The sequence below is a fragment of the Rousettus aegyptiacus genome, unplaced genomic scaffold (genome assembly GCF_014176215.1).
Source record: "Rousettus aegyptiacus isolate mRouAeg1 unplaced genomic scaffold, mRouAeg1.p scaffold_m13_p_5, whole genome shotgun sequence".
Classification (NCBI taxonomy): Eukaryota; Metazoa; Chordata; class Mammalia; order Chiroptera; family Pteropodidae; genus Rousettus; species Rousettus aegyptiacus.
This window is the reverse complement of record NW_023416308.1, coordinates 47273795-47299671: the sequence shown is the minus strand read 5'-3', so window position 1 is coordinate 47299671 and position 25877 is coordinate 47273795. Positions and strand designations below refer to the sequence as shown.

Below are 25877 nucleotides of genomic sequence, written 5' to 3'. Positions count from 1 at the left end.
TCTGACACTATGTGTGTGATCTTGGGCACATTTCTTATTAATTTCCCTAAGCCTTAGTTTCTTTGTAACATTGTGATAATAGTGCCTATTAACATAATAATATCACTAATGTCATGGTTGTGGAGATTAACTGATGATGTGTATTGAAGCACTTAAATCCTTGAGATATTAGCCATCCTTGTTTATTATGAATGAGATTTTTCTGCATTATATGTTACGCTTGCTATACCTATATTTTATACCTGGTGGTGGCTAGTATAAAGGGAAGTTATTCATTTGTAAATCCCCATCTAGCTACCTTACTGATTTCTTTTATATATTGTTAACTAAATTGAAGGATTAGTCTAACAGTTTTTCATCTGAGTCTCTTGATTTTCAGGATATGTAATGGTGACCCAATAATATCAATTTTTTTCAATATTTCAATTCTTTTTTTTATTATTGTATTGATTGATATCAGAGAACAATATTAATAGTAGCCATTTGGGATTATTTCTTATTTGAATGGAACTTCCTCTCTGGCATTTCACTTTTTAAATCCTGATGGCTATTGTTTTCTAACAAAGGTGTCCCCTGCTTTTGTACAGATATTCTGGAATATTTCAGTGAATGTTAAATGTGAGAGACTTGAAAATAGACACGTATATTATTAAATCCCTAAGTATCTTTTAGACACATTTTTAAACATTTTTTTTAGCATTTGACTCATTTAATATGCAGTCAATCCGTTTAAATGAAGTAAGGCTGAAATTGTACTGCTTTCAGCCTACTTAACGATTCTGTCCTTGACAGTGGTATAAACTTTGAAACCTACTCTTTCACTGTTGTCCACTGTTAACATAATTTTTATAAACTATTACTAAAAATAGATGAAACAGTTTTTCCCCCTGAAATCTTATTTTTCCCCCCTGAAAACCCTGTATTCAAATACTCAGATGAAATCTGAGGATCAGAGTCCCAATGCCCTTCTTGCTCAACCTTTTAGGCATCTTTCAAGACCCTATTTGAAAACTACTATTCCCTCCCCACCCCACCCCCCCCAAAAAAAAAATCTGAATAATTTGTAAATCCCCACAATGACAATGCAACTGAAACTGAACTTCTCAAAGTCTGGCAGAACAACCACCTTGTGATATCACGAGGTTCTTATTAAGTAGTTTTTGTACTGAAGTCCTAATTTAGCAAGTTTTTTTAAACGATTAAGCATAGCAACATATAGTACATGAAAATATACTATTACACAAATATATGTAATGTCTTTCTATCTTTAGGTTACTAAAATTTTGATTCCAGGATCTTTTCCTTTTTCTACAGTTTTTTGTTTATGCTGATGACTACCAAATTTTTATCTCCAATCCTGACTTCTCTTACACAGCTATCTTAAGGACAGGTCCACTTGGATAGCTATTTGGTATCTGAAGTGAAAATTATCTATAACAGAATTTATATCCTTCCAGATCTGTTCCTTTCCAGATCTTTCCCATTCCAAGTGTTATTACCTTCTCAGGTGCTCGGACTGAAAATCTAGAAGTTCTTGATTCCTCATGTCCCTCTTTCATTTTCCACACCCAATCCAATGCAAGAGCCTTTAATCAACACATGTAATGAATTAACAAGGTTGTTCAATATTAGAAAAAAATCTATTATCATAGAATAAAATCTACCTAGTTAATGTATATTATGATTCAAATATACTATATAATTTACCTTTCTCTTATTTAAAACTTTTGTAGACAGTATAAGCTTATACATATATTTGGTTAGTTTCGCTGCCATCTTTGTTGAGTTTTGTCAACAGAGTTATGTTAGCCTCATAAACCAGTTTGGATGTTTTCCATTTCTTCAATGCCTTAGAATAAGTAATATCCGAGTTGCTAGACACTTTGAGGTTTTGCTAGAACACACCCATAAAATCTATAGGTTCTTTTGTCAGGAATAGACTAGAGGTTTTAAACCTTTAACAAAGTTTATTTATTCCATGATTACCCACATTTGCAACCTTAAGTCAGCTTTGATCATGAATTCTTAATTTATTAGCATAAAGATTTATGCAAAGAATCCTTCCTATTTTATTGAACATTACATTTGTAATGTTATATATGTAGATAGAGTTCTCTAACCTCTTGGTCACTTTTAGGAGGTTGTTTGTTCGTTTATTTGTTCATTCATTCATTCATCGTTTAGAACCAGCTCTCTGTTTTATTAACCAGTTCTTTTTTTTGCTTCCTAATTTATTTGTGCTTTTAATTTTATTATTCTTTTACCCACCTTTATTTTGTTTTGTTGTTTGTTTGTTTGTTCGTTATTCATTTTAACCTTTCCAAATTAATGTTAAATTCTTTTTTTGTTTTTGAGTAAATATATTTACACCATTAATTTTTCTTTAAGTAACAGTTTGGCCACATTCCATAGGTTATAACTTTATTGTCATCTATTTCTAAATGTCCATGATTTTATTATTTTTTTTATTTTTCTTCACAGAGTTACTTGGAAGAGAATTTTAATTTAAAGATATTGGGTTTTTTTAGGATTTTTAAATTGTTTTTGGCTATGTGCTGTTAACCTCTAATTTTTTGTGTCATGGTCAGAGTATGTTTCCATTCTCTAGGTTTGAGTTTTCCCTAAACCTTGAAAAAGTTGGTCTAGCACAAATATCTGTTTGTATCTCAACTTTGAAGTCATGCAATCCATAGTGAATTATTTGAGTACCTGAGATAAGAGTCATTTTTACTGCTTAAAGATCTATATACCTTGAAGTTTAATACTATCATCATCATCATTTAAGGTCTGCAGATAAGAGAAGTAAGTCTAATGCTTTGGTTTGCCAGGAGTTTTTGTCATCTTTGTGTAAAGATAGGATGGTGTACCTTTCGAAATAAACTGATTTCCAAGTTTATTTTTAAAATATTTGAGTTCCATAAGTGGAGATCTCTACTTACAGATCTCTGCCACCTCTTAGCCCTCGTGTGCTCCCCTTATATGTGTTTCCTAGGTCTTCCTGGGGGTTGGAAGCACTGTGGTTTCTCCATGGCCCTCATTATGCTCTTTACCTGTTTAATCCTATTTCAGTGACCATCTTCTGAATACTTTCCCCTCCAAGATTATAAGGTTTTTTGGGAAAAAGTTAACTCTTCTCTCCTGACCTGTTTATGGATGGGATAAATAAACTGGCTACGAAGAATAGCAGAATTATAGGAATTATTCCACATTATTGAAAATGAAGAATGGAGGCAATTCTAGTAATTCTTATAAGAGAATTGACTAATCACTTTAAGAAAAAAAAAGTGCTTCAAATCATTGCGCTTCATTTTCCTGTAAGTTTCCCACTTTCAGTGTTCTTTCAGGTCTTCTGATTATATTAGAGAGCCTCTGATTGGTCCTAATGTGTTTAAAGCCTCCCTTTTGATTAAGAACATCAGCAGGGAGTAAGAGACAGCTAATGTTTGAAATCAAATTCTGATCCGCAGTTTAGAAAGGTTTTCTGTACTAAGAGAAACACTAGATTTGCAGTATAGGCAGTATGTGTTTAAAGTAACGATTTTGAAAAAGAAATCAGGAATCGGCATGTAAAAAAATTTCACAAAATTTCGTGAGTTTGGTTGAGGTAGGAAATTTTACTTCTGGCCTTGGAGGCTGGGACACGTGTGCCAGGTTGGCAGCTGCATCTTAGACTTGAGACTGTCCATGCTGTGATAGCGCCTGAGTGCAGACAAGGAAGGTGGAGAAAGCACTTTGGAACTCCTGAGTGACAGCCAGAAGCCAGAATGCCAGTTTGGCAAGTGTGCTGTCAGGTGCTGAGTCTTGGGCCTGAGCATTCCTTCAGCTCGCAGGAAGATCATAAATGTTTATTTCCTACTTTGATAGCAGATGAGTGCTTAAGTTTTATTCAAGAAAATCTTTGTTCGCTCAGATGCCTGTTATATTCTCTTCTGTTTTTACTTCCATTTTATTCCTTGTCCCTTCACTACTGCCCACCATTAAATCATTGTATTTCTTCTAAATCACTGGTTCCAAGAATTTATACTCATGTTCCTATATCCTTTCCTACGTTATCTTATAATTATTCTCAGTAGCTCAAGTAGTCCATGACATGTAAATCATATAGAGCAAGAGATATAAAAATTGATGAGGCAGTCTAATTTATATATGTGGAAAACTCAAGAGCCTCAGTGAAACACCAATAGAAACATTAAGAGTTCGCTGAAATATGTAGTTCATTAAAGATTAAGGTACAACAATAAGAATAGGAATAATTTTTTTGGATAATAACTAGATAGAAAATACAATGGGAAAGGAAAACTACATTTACAGCAGCAAGAACAAAAGCAAAATATTTAAGACAAGTTTAATAAATATAAGTCCCCATTAAAAAATTTAAGGAACTGTATTGAAAAATAGAGAAAATTTCAATAAATTGTTCCTGATAAAACAATTTAATTGGCAGTGATTTTTAAGCAAGTAATTCTGCAGCATTCTCCATCAAACTCCCAACAGCTTTTTGGTTAAAAGCTGTTGAATAGTTCTGAAGTATCTGGACATATATACATGCAAAATATCCATGATAAAAATATGAAAATGAGAAAAAATGTAGTGATAGAAGACTTACATACAGGGTATCCAATATGTTACAAATTACAGTTCTTAATATATGGAACAGGCAGAGGAATGGAGATCAATGGAACATTTAGAAATGTGGAGGTAAGCCCAAATTTAGAAGACATTAGTATAAAATAGGGTTATATCACTCCCTCTGCTCAAAACCCTCTAAAGGTTTCCCATCTCAGAATAAAAGCCAAGTTCTTACTGTGACCAATGACCTTACCACTTAAAGCACTGTCCATGGACCAAAAGCCATAGCATCAGCAGTAAGCTTGTTACAATGTGGAATCTCAGGCCCTACCCCAGACTTCCTGAATCAGAATCTTCAAGATCCTGATGTGATTCAGATGCTGTGTAGAGTAGGAGAAGCATTGCCCTTCGGAGTTCTACATGACCTGGCTTCTCTTGACTTTACCTTTCTGATCTCATCTTCTGACTCCTCCCTTTGCCTACTCACCACCTGTCTTACTGGCCACCTTTCTCATCTATGAACATATTCTCATCTGAGGGCTTTGTACTTAATCCTCTCTCTTCCTGTTACATATTTCCTTTTCATTTAGATCAGTGGTCCCTAACCGTTTTGGCACCAGGAACTGACCAGAGTTTCTTTGAGCATCTAATGCCTGGTGATCAGAAGTGGAGCTGAGGTGATGCTAGCGCTGGGGGGTGGCTGCAAATACACGATGAAGCTTCACTTGCTTGCCCTCTACTCACCTCCCGATGTACGGCCCATTTCCTAACAGGCCATGGACTGGCAACGGTCCACAGCCCGGGAATTGAGGACCACTGATTTAGCTACCTGCACAAATATTACTTTATCAGAGAAGCCTTCCCTGATTCAAAGTTTCTTTGTAGCATTTACTATCACCTGACATGTATTTACAATTTGTATTTTCTCCTTCTCCCCTATACTACACTACACTTTAAGCTTGGTGAGGGAAAGGGACTTGCTTTGTTTTTGCTGTCTCCCCAGTGCCTTGCAACTAGGAGGTACCCATTTGCTGAATGAAACTGTAAAGATTGCAGGAAGGAGAAATTATAGTTGATTCTTTAAAAAAAAAAAAAATCGTAGTTTCATAAAGTTTCTGCAAATACTGAACCACTACTCCTAGAAGAGCCCTTGGTGAAAACATTTTCATGAAGCAGTACCTAACCTTGTTAAAAGTGTTGTTGTTTAAGTATATTGTCGATATATATTGTTGATTCACTAATATATATAGTTGATTCTTTAACTTTGAACTCACAACCAACATGACTATAACTCATGTCTTAAAAATTTACCTAACGTATTTTCTCCATAAGGCTCTGCAATGCCTTCTTGCAAATAGGAGTCATAGACAGCGTTTCAGCACTGGGCTTGGGGGCCAATTAAACTGCAAATTCACCAATAGAAAGCACAAAAAATGCAAAACACTAGTCCTTTTTAGGATGCTTGTTTACAGTAGGACAGCTGAAACAAGAAGGGAAAGCCTCACTTTGTCCAGCCTCAGCTGAACAAGTCACAGTTTTCTCCTCTCTGCATAGACATATGCCTATGGAATGACTAAAGCACTGCAAGTATTAATTGGGGGTTATAAATAAATTTGACCACATAGGCAAATTTGGAAATACAGAATCTCTGAATAATGAAAATCAACTGTACATCATTCTTTTATTGAATTTCTATGTGCCATGCTCCCAGAATAATTCAAATATTTATCAGGTCCTAACCATGTCAGGCCCTGTGCAAAACTCAAATAATACAAAGATAAGTTTAATATTGTTCCATGAAAGTTTTCTTGGCAAACTTGGGTTTTCAGCTGAATTCAATCATGGTAAGATTTTTAACGTGTGAAGCTGTGGAGAAAGGTATTTTAGAGGAAACTTTAAATCATGTGTTCTTAAACTTGTTTTTAAGTCTTGGCGTGGCCAAGCTTTACCAGACCAAAAAAATAAACGTCTCCAGGGATGGGACTCTGGTATCACTAAACTGCATTTTAGAACCCCTCAGATGGTTCTAGTGTGCAACCAGACTGAAAGAACCACTGCTATAAACTCCTATTTGACTGGAGTGTAGGTTTTATGAAAGGAAGTGAAGAACATATCTGGAAAAGAGATTTTGGCCCAGATACAGAAACGCTATCATTTATTTAGCGCATATTTAAGAAGTGCCTGCTGTGTGCCAGGCACTCTGCTAGGTGCTGGAGATATATGAGAAAACAAAACACAAGAATCCCTGCCCTGTTGGAGTTTACAGTCGAATTGCATTGGCAGCTGTTCAGGATGATTCATATTGTAGGTTTAACTAATTATGGTACATGATGATTTGTATTTAGAAGGAATCGTGTTAAATGCTCAGAATTCTAAATTTAATGTTTAAATTATTACCTCATCCTCTGATATGAATAGAACTCTAAAGAAAGATTTTGTTATAAACTAATTTCACTGAGCATACTAACACAACCATTCATTTTGTTAGCCGTAATGTTTTTCAGTTTCTTGAATGCCAGGACAATGATCTAAAATCAGTAGTGTGTAGTAATTTAAAATCAGTCTACAAGGGCCATTGGAAGTAGTAACTAAAGCGTTTCGTTTTTCCATCTTAAAAGAATTCATATGTAAGGAACTATTTTCCATCTTGATTATTAATAAGAATTTCTATTTAGACCATACTTACAGTTAACTGAATTTTATCGAGTCATAGTTGGTTTGCAGTTCCTTTTGTATTTGCTGTATACCATGTTTCATTTTTCCTTGAGTTCCTTTATTACTACACTACTATTACACTCTCTAAACCATTAAGAACAGAGAATGATAGAGCCCTCTTTTAACTCTATCTGATACAATTATTCTTGAGAACCTAATCTGTCAATTTCACTTTTTTAACAATGCTTTTGGTCAGATAGTTTTGGATTCATTTGCTAAGTAGAATTATGTAGCACTCCCCAAAAAAGACATGTCCCCATCAGCTAGTACAAGCAGCCTAAAGATATAATGATGTGCAGAGATGAGCACACACCAGGTGGAAAGTGAGGAATGTTATAGAGGGGGAGATAAAATGCTGCGGAATCAGAAGTGATGAGTTGAATTCTAACTAGACTTCGATAATGATGTAAATATTATCATTATACGAGGTAAAAAGTTATTTAACTAGCATCCAATTGTGTTACAATTCTGGGAATGTGTTGTATATATTATACATAAATTTACAGATTTTTGGTTAGCTTTATCTCAAAGTTTCAGTTATAACTTTTTTGAACATGGATGATATGTACTTTCTTTTAAAATCATACATGGCCTTTCTTTCCTCATGAATTTTCTCTGTCACTTTCCCATACATCAGTTGCTTTAGTAATCCGTTATATCAGCATTTTTGATGTCAGTTGTCCCCCTTTTCTAAAATTCCTAGTTCTCTGAGTATTTAAAATATGGCACATAAGATCATCTTTTAAAAGATATTTAATGAATTATTTAAAATAACTGAATGGGAAACTAATTACTGGGAAATATTTGACATCCAAAGATATGGGTTATATTGTCACCTAAAATGACTATAGAAAAGTGCCTTTGTTTTAAACCACTGGGAAGAAAAACTGTGTTTGTGAAGTATTTTGGTATTTCTCTCTGAACCCTAAAGACAAGGGTTGTCTGCTCTGAGTATTATGGCACTGAAAGATTTTCATAATCAAACCCTAAGAATTTTGACATTGAGGAGCATTATCTTCATTTGTTACAGAATTTTTCTTTCTCTTTTTTACTTTATCCCTTCGTATGTACTTTGAAAGTAGTCTGATTAGAGTTCATATATAAGTCGTCTTATGACCTTTTTTTCTTAATAGTTCTTTATAACAAGACTTTATTGTCGAAACTTGTTTGAGAGGGTCGGGGGTGATCTTTTTCCTGCTTTAGTTCTGAACCAGTTGAAAAAATAGACAAAGGAGCCAGGCAGATGGACATCAAAATAGCAGCTCTTTTTTTTTTTGGTAGAACTATTACATAACATGAATGACGATCACAGCATAAAGGGCTTAGTAATATTGAACCCCTAAATTAGATTTAACCACCCAATCTAAGGCAAAGAGCAAAGCAACCATGTTCTCTCTGTACCTGGGCAGATGCTGAAGAGAAATGTATAAGGGCTGGGCTTTGCTTACACAGTTGCTCTTCCCAGACTTAGACTTACCCATCAGAGAAGTCACCCTCAAGTGAAGTGAGGAGGGGGAGGCCCAGAGTGTTACTCCAACAGATGCCACTCCAGGTGGGAAGGTGAAGCCAGATAAGGAAACTGCAGGAAATACCCTTCATCACTGAGAGTTTTGAGCTCACTGAGTTCTACAGCTGCCTGGAACGGTGGAAGCAGCCCCAGTGGCAGAATCAGGACTGTAACAACATTGAGATTAGCCAAGGGCTCTTTGAGACTTACCTCGTGACAAAGGAGAAATAAAAACTAGCAGAGGAGCATTTTTTTTTTTTCGTATGAATGCCTGTGTTCACATTTGCAGGAGCTTCTTTTTTTACTGGTCATATTTTTCACTCATGTCTTCTGTAAATCAGCAAGTGTGCCATATAGGTTTCTCTAAGTGGATTATGGAAGATTAAATGGTTCTGCCCTCAGTAAGCTTGCAGCCTCATTCATAAATCAGTGCTGTATTGTGGAGTACAGACTATTTGTGTTATAAAGATTCAAAGGAGATGGATATCAGTAAAAGCTAGACTAGTCCAGGAAGGTTTTATGAGGAAAATAAACCTCGAACTGGGCTTAGAATAGCAGATGTAAGCTGGGTAGGTAAAATGGTGCAAGAGAACACTTCAAGTGACTTCGGTAATGTGCTTTAAGTGAAGCGAGAAGTAAAATAACTGGGCCAGGAGTGATCCAGCTTGTAGAAAGAGGCTTGAAAACAAAGCATAGAACCAGACCTTGTGATTTGCTGCTGGGACTTTTTTTAAAACGTGAGAGTGGTATCATTGAAAATTACTTTGTCAAGGATGTATTTAGGGGTATTCAAGGAAGGAGATAAACGAAAGTAATCTAAGCCCAAGGAAATGAAATACATAAAAGCTCCCCTCTTGGCCTAACTGGCTTTCTAAATATATTAACCCAGAGATCAGAGTTAGTGCCTAATTATTTTGCTGTGTTCTTTCACACCATGCATCTAAATTAGGTATCTTTGTTGGTTACTTTTTTTACTCTCAAAAATAATAATGTTTTGGTTAAAATTTTAACCTTGTAAGTTTTGGGGGTTAATTGGTAAAATCTAATATAACAATCTTCCGTGGGATTATTGTTAGGATTGAAAGAGTTTGTGTATTAAATAAACCCATAATAGCAGAAAGGTAGCAGGAAGTCAGCTTGGCTCATCACCGACAAAGAGAATTGATACCAAACACCATCGAAGCCCAAGTATTTTGCAAACCTCAGCAGACTTATAAGGTTTTCTCAGATAGTTGAAGTTTCAAATGTAAGACAGACTCTTGTCATCGACAGATTTTAGTATACCCTTAAAACTGCACTGTCTTGTATTGTAGAAAACAACTGTCATAACTGCAGGGTCATCTATGGCAGTGACTAAAGCAGAGCCAGTGCAGCCGTTTGTATTGGTTCTGCAGTGGGGAAGGGAACGAGGACCTGTGACTAAGAAACCAGAGTAGGGCCATGTTTTCACCTACAGATGTTTTAATGTGCTTAACATTATCCAGTACTAGCAACCCATATAGTCTAAATACCACAGCAGGATCTGATTAGCTTTTTCAGATCACTGCCTTTATTTGCTGTTTGCTAAAAAGCCTAATCCAGTACTAGAGATCAGCTTCCTGCTGAGCTCTTGGGTAGTTTTCTCTTATTCTTTGTGTTCACAGTGGCAGGAATTAGAAGATTCCTCCTACTGAATTAAAGCTATGAAGTAGTAACTATAGTAGCAAGGGATAAATAGAAGAGAACCCAAGGGAAAGAAGGTGGTCTAGTCATGTTAAAGAGTTTCTTTTTGATGTACCAAAGAAAAACATGTGAATATGAATTTCTAAATATTGGCCATAAATATTGATCTCTCTAATCAGTGCATAGCTTAAGTTTTATTAGATTTTAGTCATAACTGCTTTGTATGAATATATATTTTTCACTTTTATCTTATTTAATCAAATTCAGTTTTACCAGAAGTCCATTTACTAAACCCTACTAGTGGCCTTGATTTACCTTTCTTACTCCTTTCAGGGTTGATCCCTCTTACTCATGAATTTTCAAAAAGGAGTACCGTCGTACCAAAAAAAAAAAAAAAGAAAAAGATAAATTCTATAACTTTATTCATTCCCGTAGTGTTCATACACCTACCCAAGATAAAATTTGAATTCTGTGTAATTCATTTTATAATTTGCAGTATTATAAACTACATAGTATTCGAGATTCTTTATCTTTGATGGACTTATGAAATTAGACCATCGGCTTAACTATTGCAAAAACATTACAGTAACCTTCAGTAGAAAAAAAAGAATAATTCTTAATTTAGAAATTAGTTTGACATTCACAACCTAATAATTACATTCAGTTAAATATTTTCAGATTTTTAAATTTTCTTACATTTTAAAAATGACATCCTTCGATAAAATATGAAGCTCTTTTGATGAAAAAAATTGAAAAATTGATCTACAATATTATGTTTTAATTTTTACTGGAAACAAGAATTATTAGGCTTTTAATAGGCGTAAGGAATGCTTTCTTTGAGACGACTGGAAAATTTTTGTCATGTAGAGTACTTCTTCCTCTTATTTTTTAAACAGAGAAGAGCTCATTTACTTTTGGGCACAATAAGAACCTGGCCAAGAATCCCAACTATATTATATTTTTCCAAGTATTCACAAATGATCTTAATTGCGAGTCGCCTCTGTGTTTGTGAAGAGAGATGGATTTAGATTGTTTGCAGTGCTCTAATCAAATTCTGTAACTTTAGAGTTCATGATTCTATTAAGGAAAAGCCTAGGCTCTGGATCAATTAGCCTAAATCAAAAAGTTGTATTTTAAGAGCAGCTTTTTCCCTTTACACTTAATTTGCACTAGAATGAAAAGATATGTGTGTGTGTACTTCATCACTTAAATAGGACTGCTCTAGATTTCCTTTTTAGTAGGGAGATAGTCTCGCAACATCTGATGATGTTTAAATTTGACTGAATATTTTTCATAATCAGAGGCCACTCAAGATATAACTTAGGCATCCCTCAATAGCAATTATTCCATAGCATTATAAATACTGCAATCTGAAACTCAAATACATCAGGGATAACAAGCTTCCTCACTGAGATGGCTGATTTTTGTATACTTTATCTGAAAAATACCGCAATATTTCTTCTTTATAAAGTTAACTAGTTCTTGAACTGGAATTTAAGTATTATTACATCTTATAAATTTTATGAAGTTCAAATGCTTTTTAACAGGTATAATAAAGATTTTGCTTTTATTTACATGATTAGTATCCATCATAAAAGAATTTTACACCGCTATTTGACATACATAGATGGCTATTCTGATGATTGTATAGTGAAGTTAGTTTTGTGTAAATGTACAGTTTAGATGAGTCATCAGCCCAAACTCATTTTACCTTGCCACACTAAACTTTCAGTGAACTTTTTAAAATCAATTTTGTTTGTAATGTCTTAAGTCTTTTCTTTTAGCAGTCTTTCATCATCTCTCTTTTTTTTTCCATTTTGGTGTCTTGCAACAAACTAAGTTACAAATATTATATATTTCTCAGTGTTTCCAAGGAAATAGTTTTATTATGCCTTCTGTCTCCCTTCACCAGTAACTCATTTATGAAAGAAAAGGGATTGCTGCAGTCATTAGTTACTACTTTGACACACCTCATTTTCTTTATTTCTCAAAAACAATAAGCTAATAGACTAAAGGATAGCCTCAACTTTTGGGAAACATGAAACTTTTACTACTTTAAAGTATAATTGGTTTCTTTGTTTCATGCATTAAAAACAAGGAGGAAACACTGAAGTCTGCCCAGGCCAGGTGTTTCTTGTTGGCAGCCTGCTCCCTAATGACTCTGCTCTCAAAGAGCAGCTGCCTACTAGTCAGCTTTGTATGGCCTATTGTTGCCACACACCCCTTGTTAATACACATGCTGCCCGGGGCAGACCCCAAGAATGACATCAACTTGCTTATCTTAAAAACCTGGTAGCAGGGTGCTGAGGTTGGCTTGCATCTGCCTGGCCAACTAATTGTGAGTTTTCTGGCCTACGATTGGCTGTTGTGCCACTCGGTAATAGGTTAAGCAAAGACATTGCCATTCCATCTGTTCAACCATTCATTGTTCTTCTTGCCTGCCTGGAAGTCCGCAGCTAAAATTGTGTTAAGGAGTTCCTGCTGAAGCTGCTGCAGAAACCAATGTCTTTGCATTTTCCTGCTAACGTGAGTATCTGCCTTGAAAGTTAAATTTTTGTAAATATTCAAAGTATTAGTTTGAACTCTGTATAAAATAGAAAGCACCTCAAACGAAAGTCTACAAATTATTACATGGTGCCAAAATACCAGATAATTAAATTCTTTCTGTAAAATATGTCTGTGAAGCAGATTTTTTACATTTTGAAATTCTGGAGTTTTATAATTACAGCTTCATTAACATTTGCAAGGCATCAGGCATGGTATGTAATCATTTGGTACTTAAAGATAAGTTATAACGTGTTCTGATATTTAGATGAACTATGAATTTAGATTTTATCTTGTCACTTTCTTATGTTTCTTAAGGTGTCACTGTCAGGCCTAGGTGCTATGAAATGATAGTAAGGTCTGATAGATTTTTCCATGTCTTAAAAACCTAGCTTGGGAAGATGGATTGATTTAGGTAGATGTTTCCAACAGCTTGTTTTAAACAGTGATGATTGAGCATTCAGTTGCTGTGTCAGCAGTTTCAATACTCATGTATAGTTTCAAATTTCTTCTCTCCCACCTTTTCCTTTCCTTGTACTAGTTTCAGATATTAGATTGAAGATGTCATTTGAAGAGCTGTTGCTTTCAGGAGTTCTATAGTGGGGAAAGGAGGAGACAAAGACTTTCATCTGTCACTTGAGAGGGAAAGAGAGAGCATCAAGGGTTAAAAAGAGGTTTTCATTTCTACCACATGCCCTATTGTGTGAACATATGCATAAGTCTATTGAAAGTTTTCAGAAGATGGGCAGGCCACCAGTTGCTGGTCTCCTGCAGTTCCAGTAGACATCTGTTGCCCTAGAGCATTAACCAATCTGTTCAAAGGGACATCTTCCTTTGTTAGCTAGAGGGATGCAGACAACAGCCCTCACTGAAATACAATGGTAATTAAATACACAGAGACTACAGCAGTAGGTATTTATTACATATTCATTATTTTATTTTCATTGTTCTCTTAGTATTACCATTTGGGTAACAACCAAAACCCACTTTATGGCATTGTAGATTTACATTACAAACAAATAAATTGATTTAACAAGTTTGTGCTCTAATATTCCTGATTAATATGAGGTTCTTTATAATATAAAACATTATTTTTACTGGATCTGAGATGGATTACCCAGGTCATCTAATGAGAACTTTCAGAAAATATCACTAAATAGGGAATTTGTATGTATGCAACAGATTTCTAGTAAATAACCATTATGTCCTTAACCTGCTAATGTAAAGTTTCTTTTTAGCAATTAAAACAATTAACACTTCTTCATTGTCTATAAAATCAGCATGAAAATTTCCTCCTTTTTCAACAAACAGTATTATTTGATATTTAATGTATTAGGCCTTTAGCAAGGAAAAATGTTTAAGTGTTATACACTATCTGGAGAGAATCCATAGCTTTTAAGTGTAGAAATCTTTTTTTCAGGCCATTGTATTTTTGCTTAATATTTTTGTGTTCATGAATATAGTATGTATATACTATGTAAAGGCCAATTATAATGGATTGCTGATATGAAGTTTAAAAGTTAAGCCATATTTTTTGGAGTTTTTTAATAACTATCAGTATAAACTCTTACCTACTTTGTGAAACTTTGTCTATGCTGCTTCTACATGAAATGAGGAAAATTACCTTTATTAGCTAATAGCTGATTAACTTAAAGATGATTTATTTGCACTTGCAATTAATTACAAAACTTAAAAGTCTAATAATTTCAAAATTAAGTAGAAAAAATTTCTACCTCATATGTAATAATATATTTTATGATGTAATTAGTGTCTGCTATATTTTTGTTTAAAAATTATATAGATCATTTTTAAGGCATTGAACAAAAGATCTTATATTATTCTTTGTCCTAAGATATCTTATAATTCCTTGTAAGTTTTACACATTACATTAACAAGTACTGCAGCAGATGAAAATCTTTTATCGGTTTTTAAATCTCAACATTTAATTTTGTATTGAATGATTTCAAGATATTGCCAAATTCTTTTTTTTTAAGTGCCATATTAAATTACCCTAATTACATGTGGGTAAGGAATTATTTTAGAGACTAAAGTTTTAAAAAAAATCTTTACCATTCGAGTCAATACAAATCAGGTTCTTCAAATTTGTATTATGTAGTGGAGAAGATATATGCAGTTTATAGGCCTGGTCATTGAACTCATTTGCCCTTATTTGCACTATGTCATATTTAGTCTGTTGATTTATAGGAACTAAAAATTATTTAATTGCTTGTTTAATAATGACATCGAATAACTTTCTCTGAGGTAACCAATGAAATCTGGGAGATGAAGAGAAGCCTGTTGGTATGAAAAAAAGTTAAACCAGAATCTTTGAAAAAAAATTACTTTGCAGCAAAATTAGATGTTAATTTTTAAGTAGATTAAATCAAGCTTACATTTATCCTCAGTATTAAAAATCATGTTAGTCCAATTATTCCAGACTTTTTGTTTAAATAGTAAATATAAATTACATGAATTATGAGAAGGTGAAGTTGTGTGGCAGTCACTAAATACATTCATGTAGAGAAGAGTTTTAACTGGCCCAACATAAAAAGCAAACAACAAATAATCCTATTTTTCTATCTATTTTATGATTATAGCCATATAATAACTTATAGCAGACTAACATAGTGTCATATATACTTTTTTTATACTTGACTGAAGGTGGAATAAGAAGATTTAAATGCCTTTGTAAGGTGGATAATTTTCAGTTTAAAAACTTACAGTATTTGGTTTTGTTTCCTTGAAAAATGAGAGAATTAAGAATTTCACTTGTGCTTTAAACATAACATTTCATTCTAATTTTCCACACTGCTCTATTTTTCGTAAAGTATTTATCTTATTTGAAATTGTCCAAAAGGAAAACATCACAGCTCAGTATTAAAATAATATTTCCTAGTTCAATTCAGGGATTTGGTCTCTGAGTTATTATCTTGAATGATCTCACAACAGCACTTATGCAAAACCCAAACTTTTCAGGGGAGATCAAAAATGTTGCCCATTAAATACACTTCCTGCAGTCAGAGCAGATTGTGGGGTTTACAGAACAATGATGTCGGAGCTTCCAGATTGGTTTGGCAGCTGCATTGTTCTCAGAGGGTAAACCAGAGGCACTTAAGTCCCAGTCTCTTTTATAGGCTTTTGTTCATACCAAATTATTCTTTCAGTGTGCTAGCATTCATGATGGCATGTTAAAAGAGTGCAGCTTAGCAACGAGCTTCTGGTTGCTAGGCAGCCCAGCTTCCAATAGGCTTTCCTTGTTTAAGATACTTTTGGTGGGAGCTCTATGAAGGCCACAGTGCAGATTTTCCTTTTAACTGTATCCTTTTATTAAGAGGCCGTTATGATTTGTTACTTGGGTTTTGGTGTCAGTATATTACAGTAGTTAATAAATTGCTGAGTATGAAGATTTGCTTTCAAAATCCCTTTAATTCTAAATAATTGGGCTCATGCATATCCATATTAATAGAAAAAATTGAAATGGATACAGCTTCATAATACAGCAGATGTATCTAGAGCCCTCCAAAGGAATATTTCTTTTTATCAGTTGTGCAATCAGGAGCCAGGAGAGTTTGATATTTTTTTTTAAACTAATGAATGCTACATTAGTAGAACAATGATATTAAAGTTATCTGGCTTATGAAGGGGTAAAACCTGAAGAAACTCCTGCAGAAGCGTGTAGGAGTTCTACACTGAAGGAATTTTAAGTATTGTATCAAGCTAAAGATTTCTGTGCTCTCTAATATTTATCATAATTAATATAATTTATTTCATTATGTAAAAATATTTTACTGTCTAATAAGTTCACCAAGTATGCATTCAAATGTATCACTTAGAAAATCACTAAGCATTTTCTATTAACATTTATAGAATAGCTCCTTTCTAGTGTAAATAAGATACTGAAGAGCTTTAGAATGATATGTTTTTCCAATTTTCTTTTTTAGGTTATGTAAATAGATGTTTTATGACAGTCTCAAATTCATCTACCACCAGCTTACTAATATTATTAGTAATGGAATTGCCTTAATAAGTAAACTACCGATGTGAATATAGTCCTTTAAAATAAAAGCACAAGAGAAAATAATATTTTGCTAACCTGTTCCTGGCAGAGAAAGAACAGTTATTACCACTAGATTTTAAGGAAATAGAAAAACAGCAAAAGTATTTTAAAGAGTAAAAGCATTCCTGTAATGGGAAAGCAGGAGAAAAAAATGACTTTTTATCCAAATGCAAATAATGGTTGGTTAATTATCTGATATAGAAATATTTTTGCAATAAAATTCAAGAAATTAAGATAACAGTATTCGGTGTACCCTAATTATAGCTGCTAATTTTATATGAAGTATTTTTTTTCTCTACTTCTATAAATGTACATAGAATAAGAAAACATTTCCCTGACCCTGGAATGAAATAGACAGTAGTATCCCCGGCAATAAGGGTAGTGTAACGTTAAAAATTGTATTCTGATACCATGTTTAATATTCACAAAATAAAGATTATTAGGGCAAAACTATTCATTTCTTAAAAGGAATGTAATTCGCTTTGTAATTAATAATTCCTTGTTGGCTATTGTCCAATATGTGCTCTATGAACTCAGTACCAGAATTATTTTTGAAATGTATTTAGATTGTTAAGCCTGACCCAAATTAATGATAGTTTTACAATAATCATTTAATTTTCCCTTCCTTTGCACATGGCTTTCTCTTTAAAAGGATTTTTACAGATTTTTATGAATTCTTTTAGAGAAAATATCCGTAGCCCGTTATAGCATATCGAAACATGCTTTTTGTCATGTTCTATGTGTCAGTCTAGAAACATAGGCTTTTAACCGTGGAGAAATCTCTTCCATCAAGATTGAGAAGCAGCATGATACAGTGGGAAGAGTATGAGTTTTGGAGACAAAACTGAGTAAAAAAAAATCCAGTTTCGCTATTTATTTATTTTGTTCACTTGGAGAGATTACATGGCCTTTCCAGTTCCTAACTTCATCTGAAAAACAGCACGATACTGTCTGGCAAGGGTGTTGAGGGAGGGACGAGGATGTAGACAAACACCAAATAGGTAATCAATCAGTAGTTTGGTCCTTCTTTCCTACTTGTTTATTAAAACAAGTGAAACAGTAAATATGAAATTCTAAATATTTTCTATTTTTTTCTAGGAATACGGGGTGCTTTGCATTCAGGAATACAGAACAAACAACAGCAAAGTGGAGTCAAGTGCACATAACAGCTTCATGGGCTTGAAGGATCAGCCGGGGCATGCCCTAGGCCACCTTTACGTGGAGAGCACTGACCCACATTTAAGTACATCTGCACCTTGGCCAATGGTAGAAAAACCAACAATGGATAAAGTTAATTCTGGGAAGGAAGAACAAGAGGTGTCTGAAGAGAATGCAAGCTCTGGTGACTCTGAAGAAAGCACAAATTCTGATAATGAATCAGAACAATTGAGTAGCGTTTCAGTAGAGCCATGCTTATTAACCAAGACTCACAGACAACTGCGTAGGTCTCCCTGTTTAGAGCCTCACAGAGTCAAACACAGTGAAATTTTGCAAGACTTTAAACCTGAAGAGTCCCAGACTACATCCAAGGAAGTGAAGAAACCCCCGGATGTAGTACGAGAATACCAAACAAAACTAGAGTTTGCACTTAAGTTAGGTTATTCTGAAGAACAGGTTCAGCTCGTGCTAAACAAACTTGGTACCGATGCTTTAATCAATGATATTTTGGGAGAACTTGTCAAACTTGGAAATAAAAGCGAACCTGAACAAACGGTTAGTACAATTAACAGTATAATGAGGGAAACGTCTTCCCTGGAATCTCAGCGGTCTGAATCTCCAATGCAAGAGATTGTAACAGATGATGGAGAAAATCTGAGACCAATAGTAATCGATGGCAGCAATGTGGCAATGAGGTAAGTGGAAAGATCTTCAGTGACTACTACCAGTCTTTAAAAGTTATGTATAATTTTGTGACTTTCTCTTCTAACAGTGGTTAAAGTCTAGATTATTCTGCATCCTAACTTTAACTTACATGTTTCTAATCTTGTCTTTTAGTTTTTGCCTCCCTATTTTCAGGGCAGTCAACCATTCTCACCCCATTCATCCCTAAATAGAGACCCCCCCTTTCCCCAGATACGCCCCCCCCCCCCAAGTCTGGCTATATTGCCATGGTATAAAAGTTAGCATATCTTCCTGATTCCATGTTAGCCACTAGTTTTAAATGAAGAACTTGAGTATAATAATAGTCAACAGTTTTGGAATTTAGTCAGATATATAGCTTCTACATGAAGTCAAATAACCATAGGGGAAGACCACACTTCTTTTAGAAAATAAACTGTTTTTAGCATTTGAGAATAAATCAAAACTATAGTTTAACATTCTTGTTTCATTTAAGAACTATCATTCAAAAATAATTTTTTAGGAACTGGGGAGAAAAAAACAAAACTTCTAATGAACTATTTTTTATGTATTTTGATTGTTGAAATTTAAAGTGCATTTAAATTCAGTTAGTATTATAGAGTTAACTGCCCACAATATTCAGCACACTGTAAGAATATAAAGATACATGAGCCTTCATTTCTTTCAGAGAGCTTCGAATTTCACATATTGTTTCTCAAAAGGTGATCTGAAGGTACCTACCAGAATCATCTGGGGCACTTGTTTAAAATCCACATTGTAGAACAGTGCTATTCAATGAATAATGTAATGTGTGGTGCATATGTCATTTTAAATTTTCTTATACCTACATTAAAAAGTTCAAAGAAAAAGGTAAAATTAAGGTAATATCTTTTGTTTAGCATAATATAACTGATGTATCATTATTAATGAGATATTTTGGATTATTCCTTTCATATTGAGTCTTCAAATTGGACATCTTACACTTACAGCACATCTAAATTCAAACTAGCCATACTAGCCCTCCCAGTAAGCACATGCAGCTAGTGGCTGCCATATTGGACAGTATATAGTTCTAGAGATCTATGAAGTATATACCCCAGACCTACCAAGTCCAGATGAAGGTATAGCCCAGGTATCCTCTTTTATAAGAAGTATCCCTGCTAATAATAATGCATACCAAAATTTGAGAACCACTGCTTTAGTAGGTGATAACAAGTACTTCTACATCGGGTGTGCAAAGAACGTACTTGTCTTCAAAATAATCTTTTCAGGTGGAAGCAGTATTATCTTGCATTTATAAGCAAATAAGACTTGTAGGATTTAAATTATTTGCCCAAGGTAAAACACAATTCAGACCCAGTTATATTAGACTTCAAAGTCTCTACACTTTTCATCATCTAAAGAAAAAAGAAAGTTGAAAAGGTTCAAACCAAATCTTCTAAGTCATTGAACGCCAGGCTAGAGAATTTAAGCTTGGCTCTAATCCGAAGGTAATTGAAGAGTTTTGAGGAGGGGAATGTCAAGAGTAGAGTTATGCCTTATCTGATAATCTGACAGTGAAGTTTAAAGTGGATTATAGGAGATCAGTTTGGATGCAAACAACCCTTTTAATAGCGTAAAGAGGGCCTTAAAAATTATAGAGGTATGATGTGTACATATGGCCTTGAGAATTCCTTCAGTAAATTAATTTCTGTTGTTTAATCTTTTCCAAACTTAGCTACATACTGGTTTTTCCTCATTATAATCCAAAATTAGTGAATAATTACCCTAGCAGAGTGATAATATGGGGGGCCAAAGTGCCATGAATTCACCAAGGAAGAGACTAATGAGGGATGGTGTAATAGGTCCTAGCAGAACACCTACAACCATAGCCATATATCAAAATCACCAGAAGGGTTCTTAAAAAACACATCTTCCAGAGCTCTACTCTTGGAAAATCTGATTCAGTGGTGCTATGGTAGAACCAAAATAATAATTTTTTTAAGTGCCAAGGTATTTCTCATACAGAGCCTGTGTTGAGAACTATTCAAGATGAAAAGTGTGTATATCTAAATTTTGGGAGGTAGAAGAAACTGATGATCCAGAGAAAGAGTAGTAGGAAAAACACTAGTCTTAAAAAAAAAAAAAAAAAAAAAAGCATAGTGCTAGAAGAACCAAGAGACATACAGATGTCATCATACTGAAAGAAGGAGAGGCTTTAAGGAGAAAATACCCTGGGGGTTGTGCTGAAAAAAGATCAGAGGATATAGGAAGTCATTGTCTTCAAGAATGCCATATGTTATTAAAGATAGAAGCCAGACTACAGGATGCCAAGAAAAGGAATAGAGCTAGACTGTTATTCTAGAAAACTGACAGAGAAAAGGAAGAAAGAGGAGAATGAAGAGTTGGGAAAGGATTTTGTTTCGTTTAGCTTTTAAGAATGAAACTATGTAAGTTGAGGGGCTGGAGATAGTCTCCACAAGAGAGGAACAGAGCATGTGAGTTTAATTTTTGAAGCAAAGTTCTGAAGGAGGAGACAGGAAAGACACAAGCAGACAGTTTGGCACTGTAGGTAAATGCAAGCCTTTAAGGGGAAAAAACAGTATGAGATTTATAAAACTTGGAGCCCACAGAAATTAATTTTTAAGAAGGACATTATTTAGATAAATGATGTCACAGTTGGATCAGCCTGACATCATTTCACATGACCGAAACCTAGTTCTCAAAGGAAACAAACAATAGTACTTTATAATGGGAAATTTACATAAAACTGTTGCTCATCCCACACAGTGAAATTATCCACAGGAAAACTTTAATTTAATTATGGGTTGTATATTTAAGGCATTTCAAATCTATTCTTATATAGATATGAAAACAAACTTGGACCCCTACACTATTTTGGCACTGTCCTGTTTCCCTTGCTATAAAGATGGGACATTGCAGATTCAGTTCTTCTCTCCATCATATTTTTTAACCTGACCCTTAATTGAAATATTTCAGGCATTTCAGAATAGAGGAAGTTGACAGAGAATTTTTATTATAGCAGCATTATACTGTCAGTCACAACGAAAGGTTGTACCACATCCATAACTTCGAAAGTACCAGAACTCATGAAAATTCATAATAAATTTTTATATTCTATTTATAAGACCTACATAAAGTAGCAAAGTCATTTAAAAATGCCTATTTCAAATCCAAAGTCCTAATTTAACAGAAATGCAGAGATATTTTACCTATTTCATGTTACATGAAATATGATACACTTTTACTTTTGAGATTAATTTCCTACTTATATAAAAGCTTTGTTAGATTTATAAGTGTATACATATAATCATAAACTATAAGTAAATGCGGAAGTGGGTTAAGAATAGTGTACTATTTTATTTCCTTTCTGATCTCTTAGGCAGGTCTGTTCACTATTAAGATGTATACAGTTTAGTTTTATTTAAATGCTAGCCATGAAACTGATAACACAAAATTTATAACACTTTCTCTGGGTCTTAAATGATCAGGCAAGTAAAGTGTGTGGAGTTCTTGAAGCCTAGGAAATGATGTGCGGGAATTGCGCAAAGCTATAAAAATAGATAGGAAGTGAAAAATGAGGTTTATCTGATAAGACACTGGGACATATCTTAAAGGGCATTTTATGCCATATGAAAAAGTCAGTCTTTATGTATAGGAACACCAGGTCACAATTTAAGGTAAGTCTAACGTTGTAAGCAATAGACAAAATCCATCTCATTACCAGTTGATTAAGTGGTCTAATAGTGGTCCTTTTTCCAGTTATAATTGGCAAGTAACTTTTTCAGCTTTTCCTCTCCCAAATACATTTCTTTATGATTCTATCAGTGACTTATGTCTCTATGATTTTTACTTCTTTTTTCATCTGAATGGGTTGGAGTCCCTTTGATTCCCAAAAGTCCTTGATTTCTTCAGTGTACTTTCATGACCTAATCACTTGACTTCATTAAAATCAACTATATCTTTATATTCTTAGCTTCTGCCCAATATTATATAAAATAAGGAAAAACCCAGAGCCTCATCACTACCTCTACAATGTGTTGTAGCACAAATCCTTCTGTCAAGGAGAATGGAAGCTGGACATACCAGTCTTTTTTTTTTGATATAAACAAATGTTGTAAAATTCTACCACCACTCATCCCTGCCACGACCCCCCATTATGAGCCTCCTATCTTGGTCATAGAACCCAGGTGTCTGGAGTAGATTAGATCTCCTGGCTAGTGGGTAGGCCTTATTGGTAAATGTGCAGAGTATAAGAACAAATATTTTCTTTGCTAATAATCTCAGGTGGACCACTTTTAGCCCATAGGATTCATGTTTGTATTGCCTCTGTCTTAGTGATACGGAACCACCAAAAGAATTTAATCAAGGGAAAAGTGGCATATCATTTGCCTTTAAGAAAGATCACTGCAGAGAAATTTAGAGGATTTGAGCACTAAGACTAGAAACAAAGAGACCGACTTACATTTGAAAATATATGCAAAGGTTAAATTGTAGGCAACTCCTGGATAAAAAGATGAAATAAGAATGTCATTGCTTTCCAATCAAATGGTATAGAGTAGAGAAATAAAACAACCATTTGCTTGACAATTTACGCCCCACCCCGAAAAAAGGGTCCTGTTAGAAACCAGCTGGTGTTAGTACAAATCCACGTGTTAACTGAGATGTAGAAAAGCAGTCCAGGTCAATCCTTTAAGTCATTTTTCTTAAAATTTGAACAGAAATCAGATACAGATTTCAGAATCAGAATATAAACAGAAAAAATAAGTTTTGATAACCTTCCTTTCTATCAAGAACGGTGGACTAAGCCCATGAATCTATAAAATAGAACCAGTTTGGCAGTCTGTAAAAAATAGGATTTAAGCTTCGGATTAATCTTTTAAAAAGCACAAAGACTTTCATGATTCTAATCTGGTCTGTGAAGTTATATGAAATTGAGAACTCTTCAATGTAAATTTGAATATTAAAGACCATTTTGCCTAGGCTCTAAAATTTGCCTACAGTTGTTTGGTGTGTTTGATGTGCTTTTACTGGTTTACCATTGAAGTACAACACTGACTTAACAGTTATTAAAATCCTCTTGGACACCCAGTCTAAGTGTTCAGTTTAGGGTATAGGAGACTGTTGATTGCCAGAGTTCATTCAAATTTGTTTTTGGTCCCTCAACAAAAGTTTATCAAACTTAAGTGCGGTGGACCTGTGTGACCCAGCGTGGCAACCACTGGCCACATATGGTGACTAAACTGTTAAAATGTGTCTAGTTCAAATTGGGATATTCTGTGAAGTATCAGAAACTTAGCTATAAAAATATGTGAAATACAGCAATTACTTTTATGTTATATGTTAGAATGATATTGTGATACATTGAGTAAAACAAAATATATTACTAAAATTAATTTCAACTTTTTACTTTTTTAATGTGCTTTACTAGAGCTTTTAAAATACATATATGGTTCATGTTCTAGTTCTGTTGGATAGCCTCTCAATTTAATAGGGGCTTAATATTAATTAACCTATTTCCTGTTTGCCCTGAGAATACTTATTGGTGGTGCTTGTGGCTGCAGCATTTACCCCAAAATAACTTGCAGATTACAGTCCTAACCTTACCGCTAAAGTTTGCCGTGAAATCACTTGCTTTTATTATTATTTTAACATCGCTCTAGTATCTGGATAGTCTTTGGAAACAAATGACATCATTATATTTATGAAATTCTGTTTTTAGTAGTGGTCTTTCTATTTACTAAATATAGTAATTCTTGGTCGCTGAAAATGTCAAATCCTAGAAAATATAGCATTCCTATGCATGATGTTAAATTAACGCTGGCAGCAAGCTGTACTTCTTTTTTCTAAACAGGAAAAGGGTTAAAGGACAGCTTAATTTCTCTCTAGGTGACTGTCCTAAGTATTACTTGCAGGTTAGTTGGTGGTATACATTTCTCTTACTGTTTTAAAGGAAATCCTTAGAGACTATGAAAAGAATCAAAGAATGAGAATTAGTTTTTTTCCTGTTCTTTATAATTATCTCACGTGGAGTCTTGACAAATATTAGTTATAGCCCACTGCATTTCTTTATAACCTAAAGTACATAATTCTAGTTGTCATCAATGATGAATTTCAGGAGACCAATGGCCAATAAACTTCTCTTATCGCAAAGGTGTTTGTTTCAGCCAGAACCTGGGAAACTGCGACATCAGTAATCCTATTACGTATGAATAAAGTTAATTACAGTTCAACTAACTAGTGTTAGCAATGATAAGAAATGGGAAAAGTTACTGAATTATCAAAAATAGGGAAAAATGATTAGAGTCGATGTTTTCTACTTTTGTGATTATCAAAGACATTTTCACATCTGCTTAACAGATATGTACTCTTCACCATCTTTGGACTAATTACTCCTTTGAATCTGGGTTAGCTAGATGTACTTACTATTATTAACTTTGGCTTCAAATTATGGACCTTATAAAGTCAAAGAAATCTTTCTCCTTCCCTTTTTCTTACCCTTTCACATTCTGAAAACTTGCTCTCTGCCACACTGCAATGCCTATAAGCAACTGGAGGGTAATAGTAGTCTATTTTATATTAAGACATATTGTAATTTGGATGTCAAATATTTTCATTATCCTAAATCAGTGACTTTTCAGACTTTTCCTTTAAAACAGTACAATCCTGCAAATATTGCACGGAAGCCCAGTTATTAAAACAAAACAAAAGCAGAGTTCTGTTTGAATCGGGGAACATAGGTGTGCTGTGTTTCCCACTGAAAAATTCCTTTCCCTGCTCCCTCCCTAGAAGGGCCTCTGAACCACACTATGAAATTTCTGTTTGGAACACAACTTGATAAACACTGATTCAGTGATCTGTAACAAGGGGGCCTGGATTGAGCTCTCTGGTGGAATGTTCAGTGCTTAGCATTAGGACAACTAGGTTTTGTTTCAAAGTGATCTTTGTGTGTTGGAAAAGAAATCAGATAGTAAAGTTGAGTAG

The 25877-nt window shown here is 34.2% G+C and overlaps 1 protein-coding gene across 5 annotated transcripts in view; it reads left to right on the top strand.

Moving 5' to 3' along the window:
- ZC3H12C (zinc finger CCCH-type containing 12C) overlaps nucleotides 1-25877 on the top strand; it is a 62085-nt gene that overhangs the window by 10264 nt on the left and 25944 nt on the right. For 4 of the 5 annotated variants that reach the window (XM_036220585.1, XM_016121125.2, XM_036220584.1 and 1 more), the window contains exon 2: nucleotides 18153-18907. In XM_036220585.1, coding sequence (XP_036076478.1) covers nucleotides 18228-18907 — 680 coding nt within the window. In that variant the 5' untranslated portion in view covers nucleotides 18153-18227. Of the gene's footprint in view, nucleotides 1-11348; nucleotides 12980-18152; nucleotides 18908-25877 lie in introns of those variants that run through there. The other variant, XM_036220583.1, reaches the window with a different exon arrangement.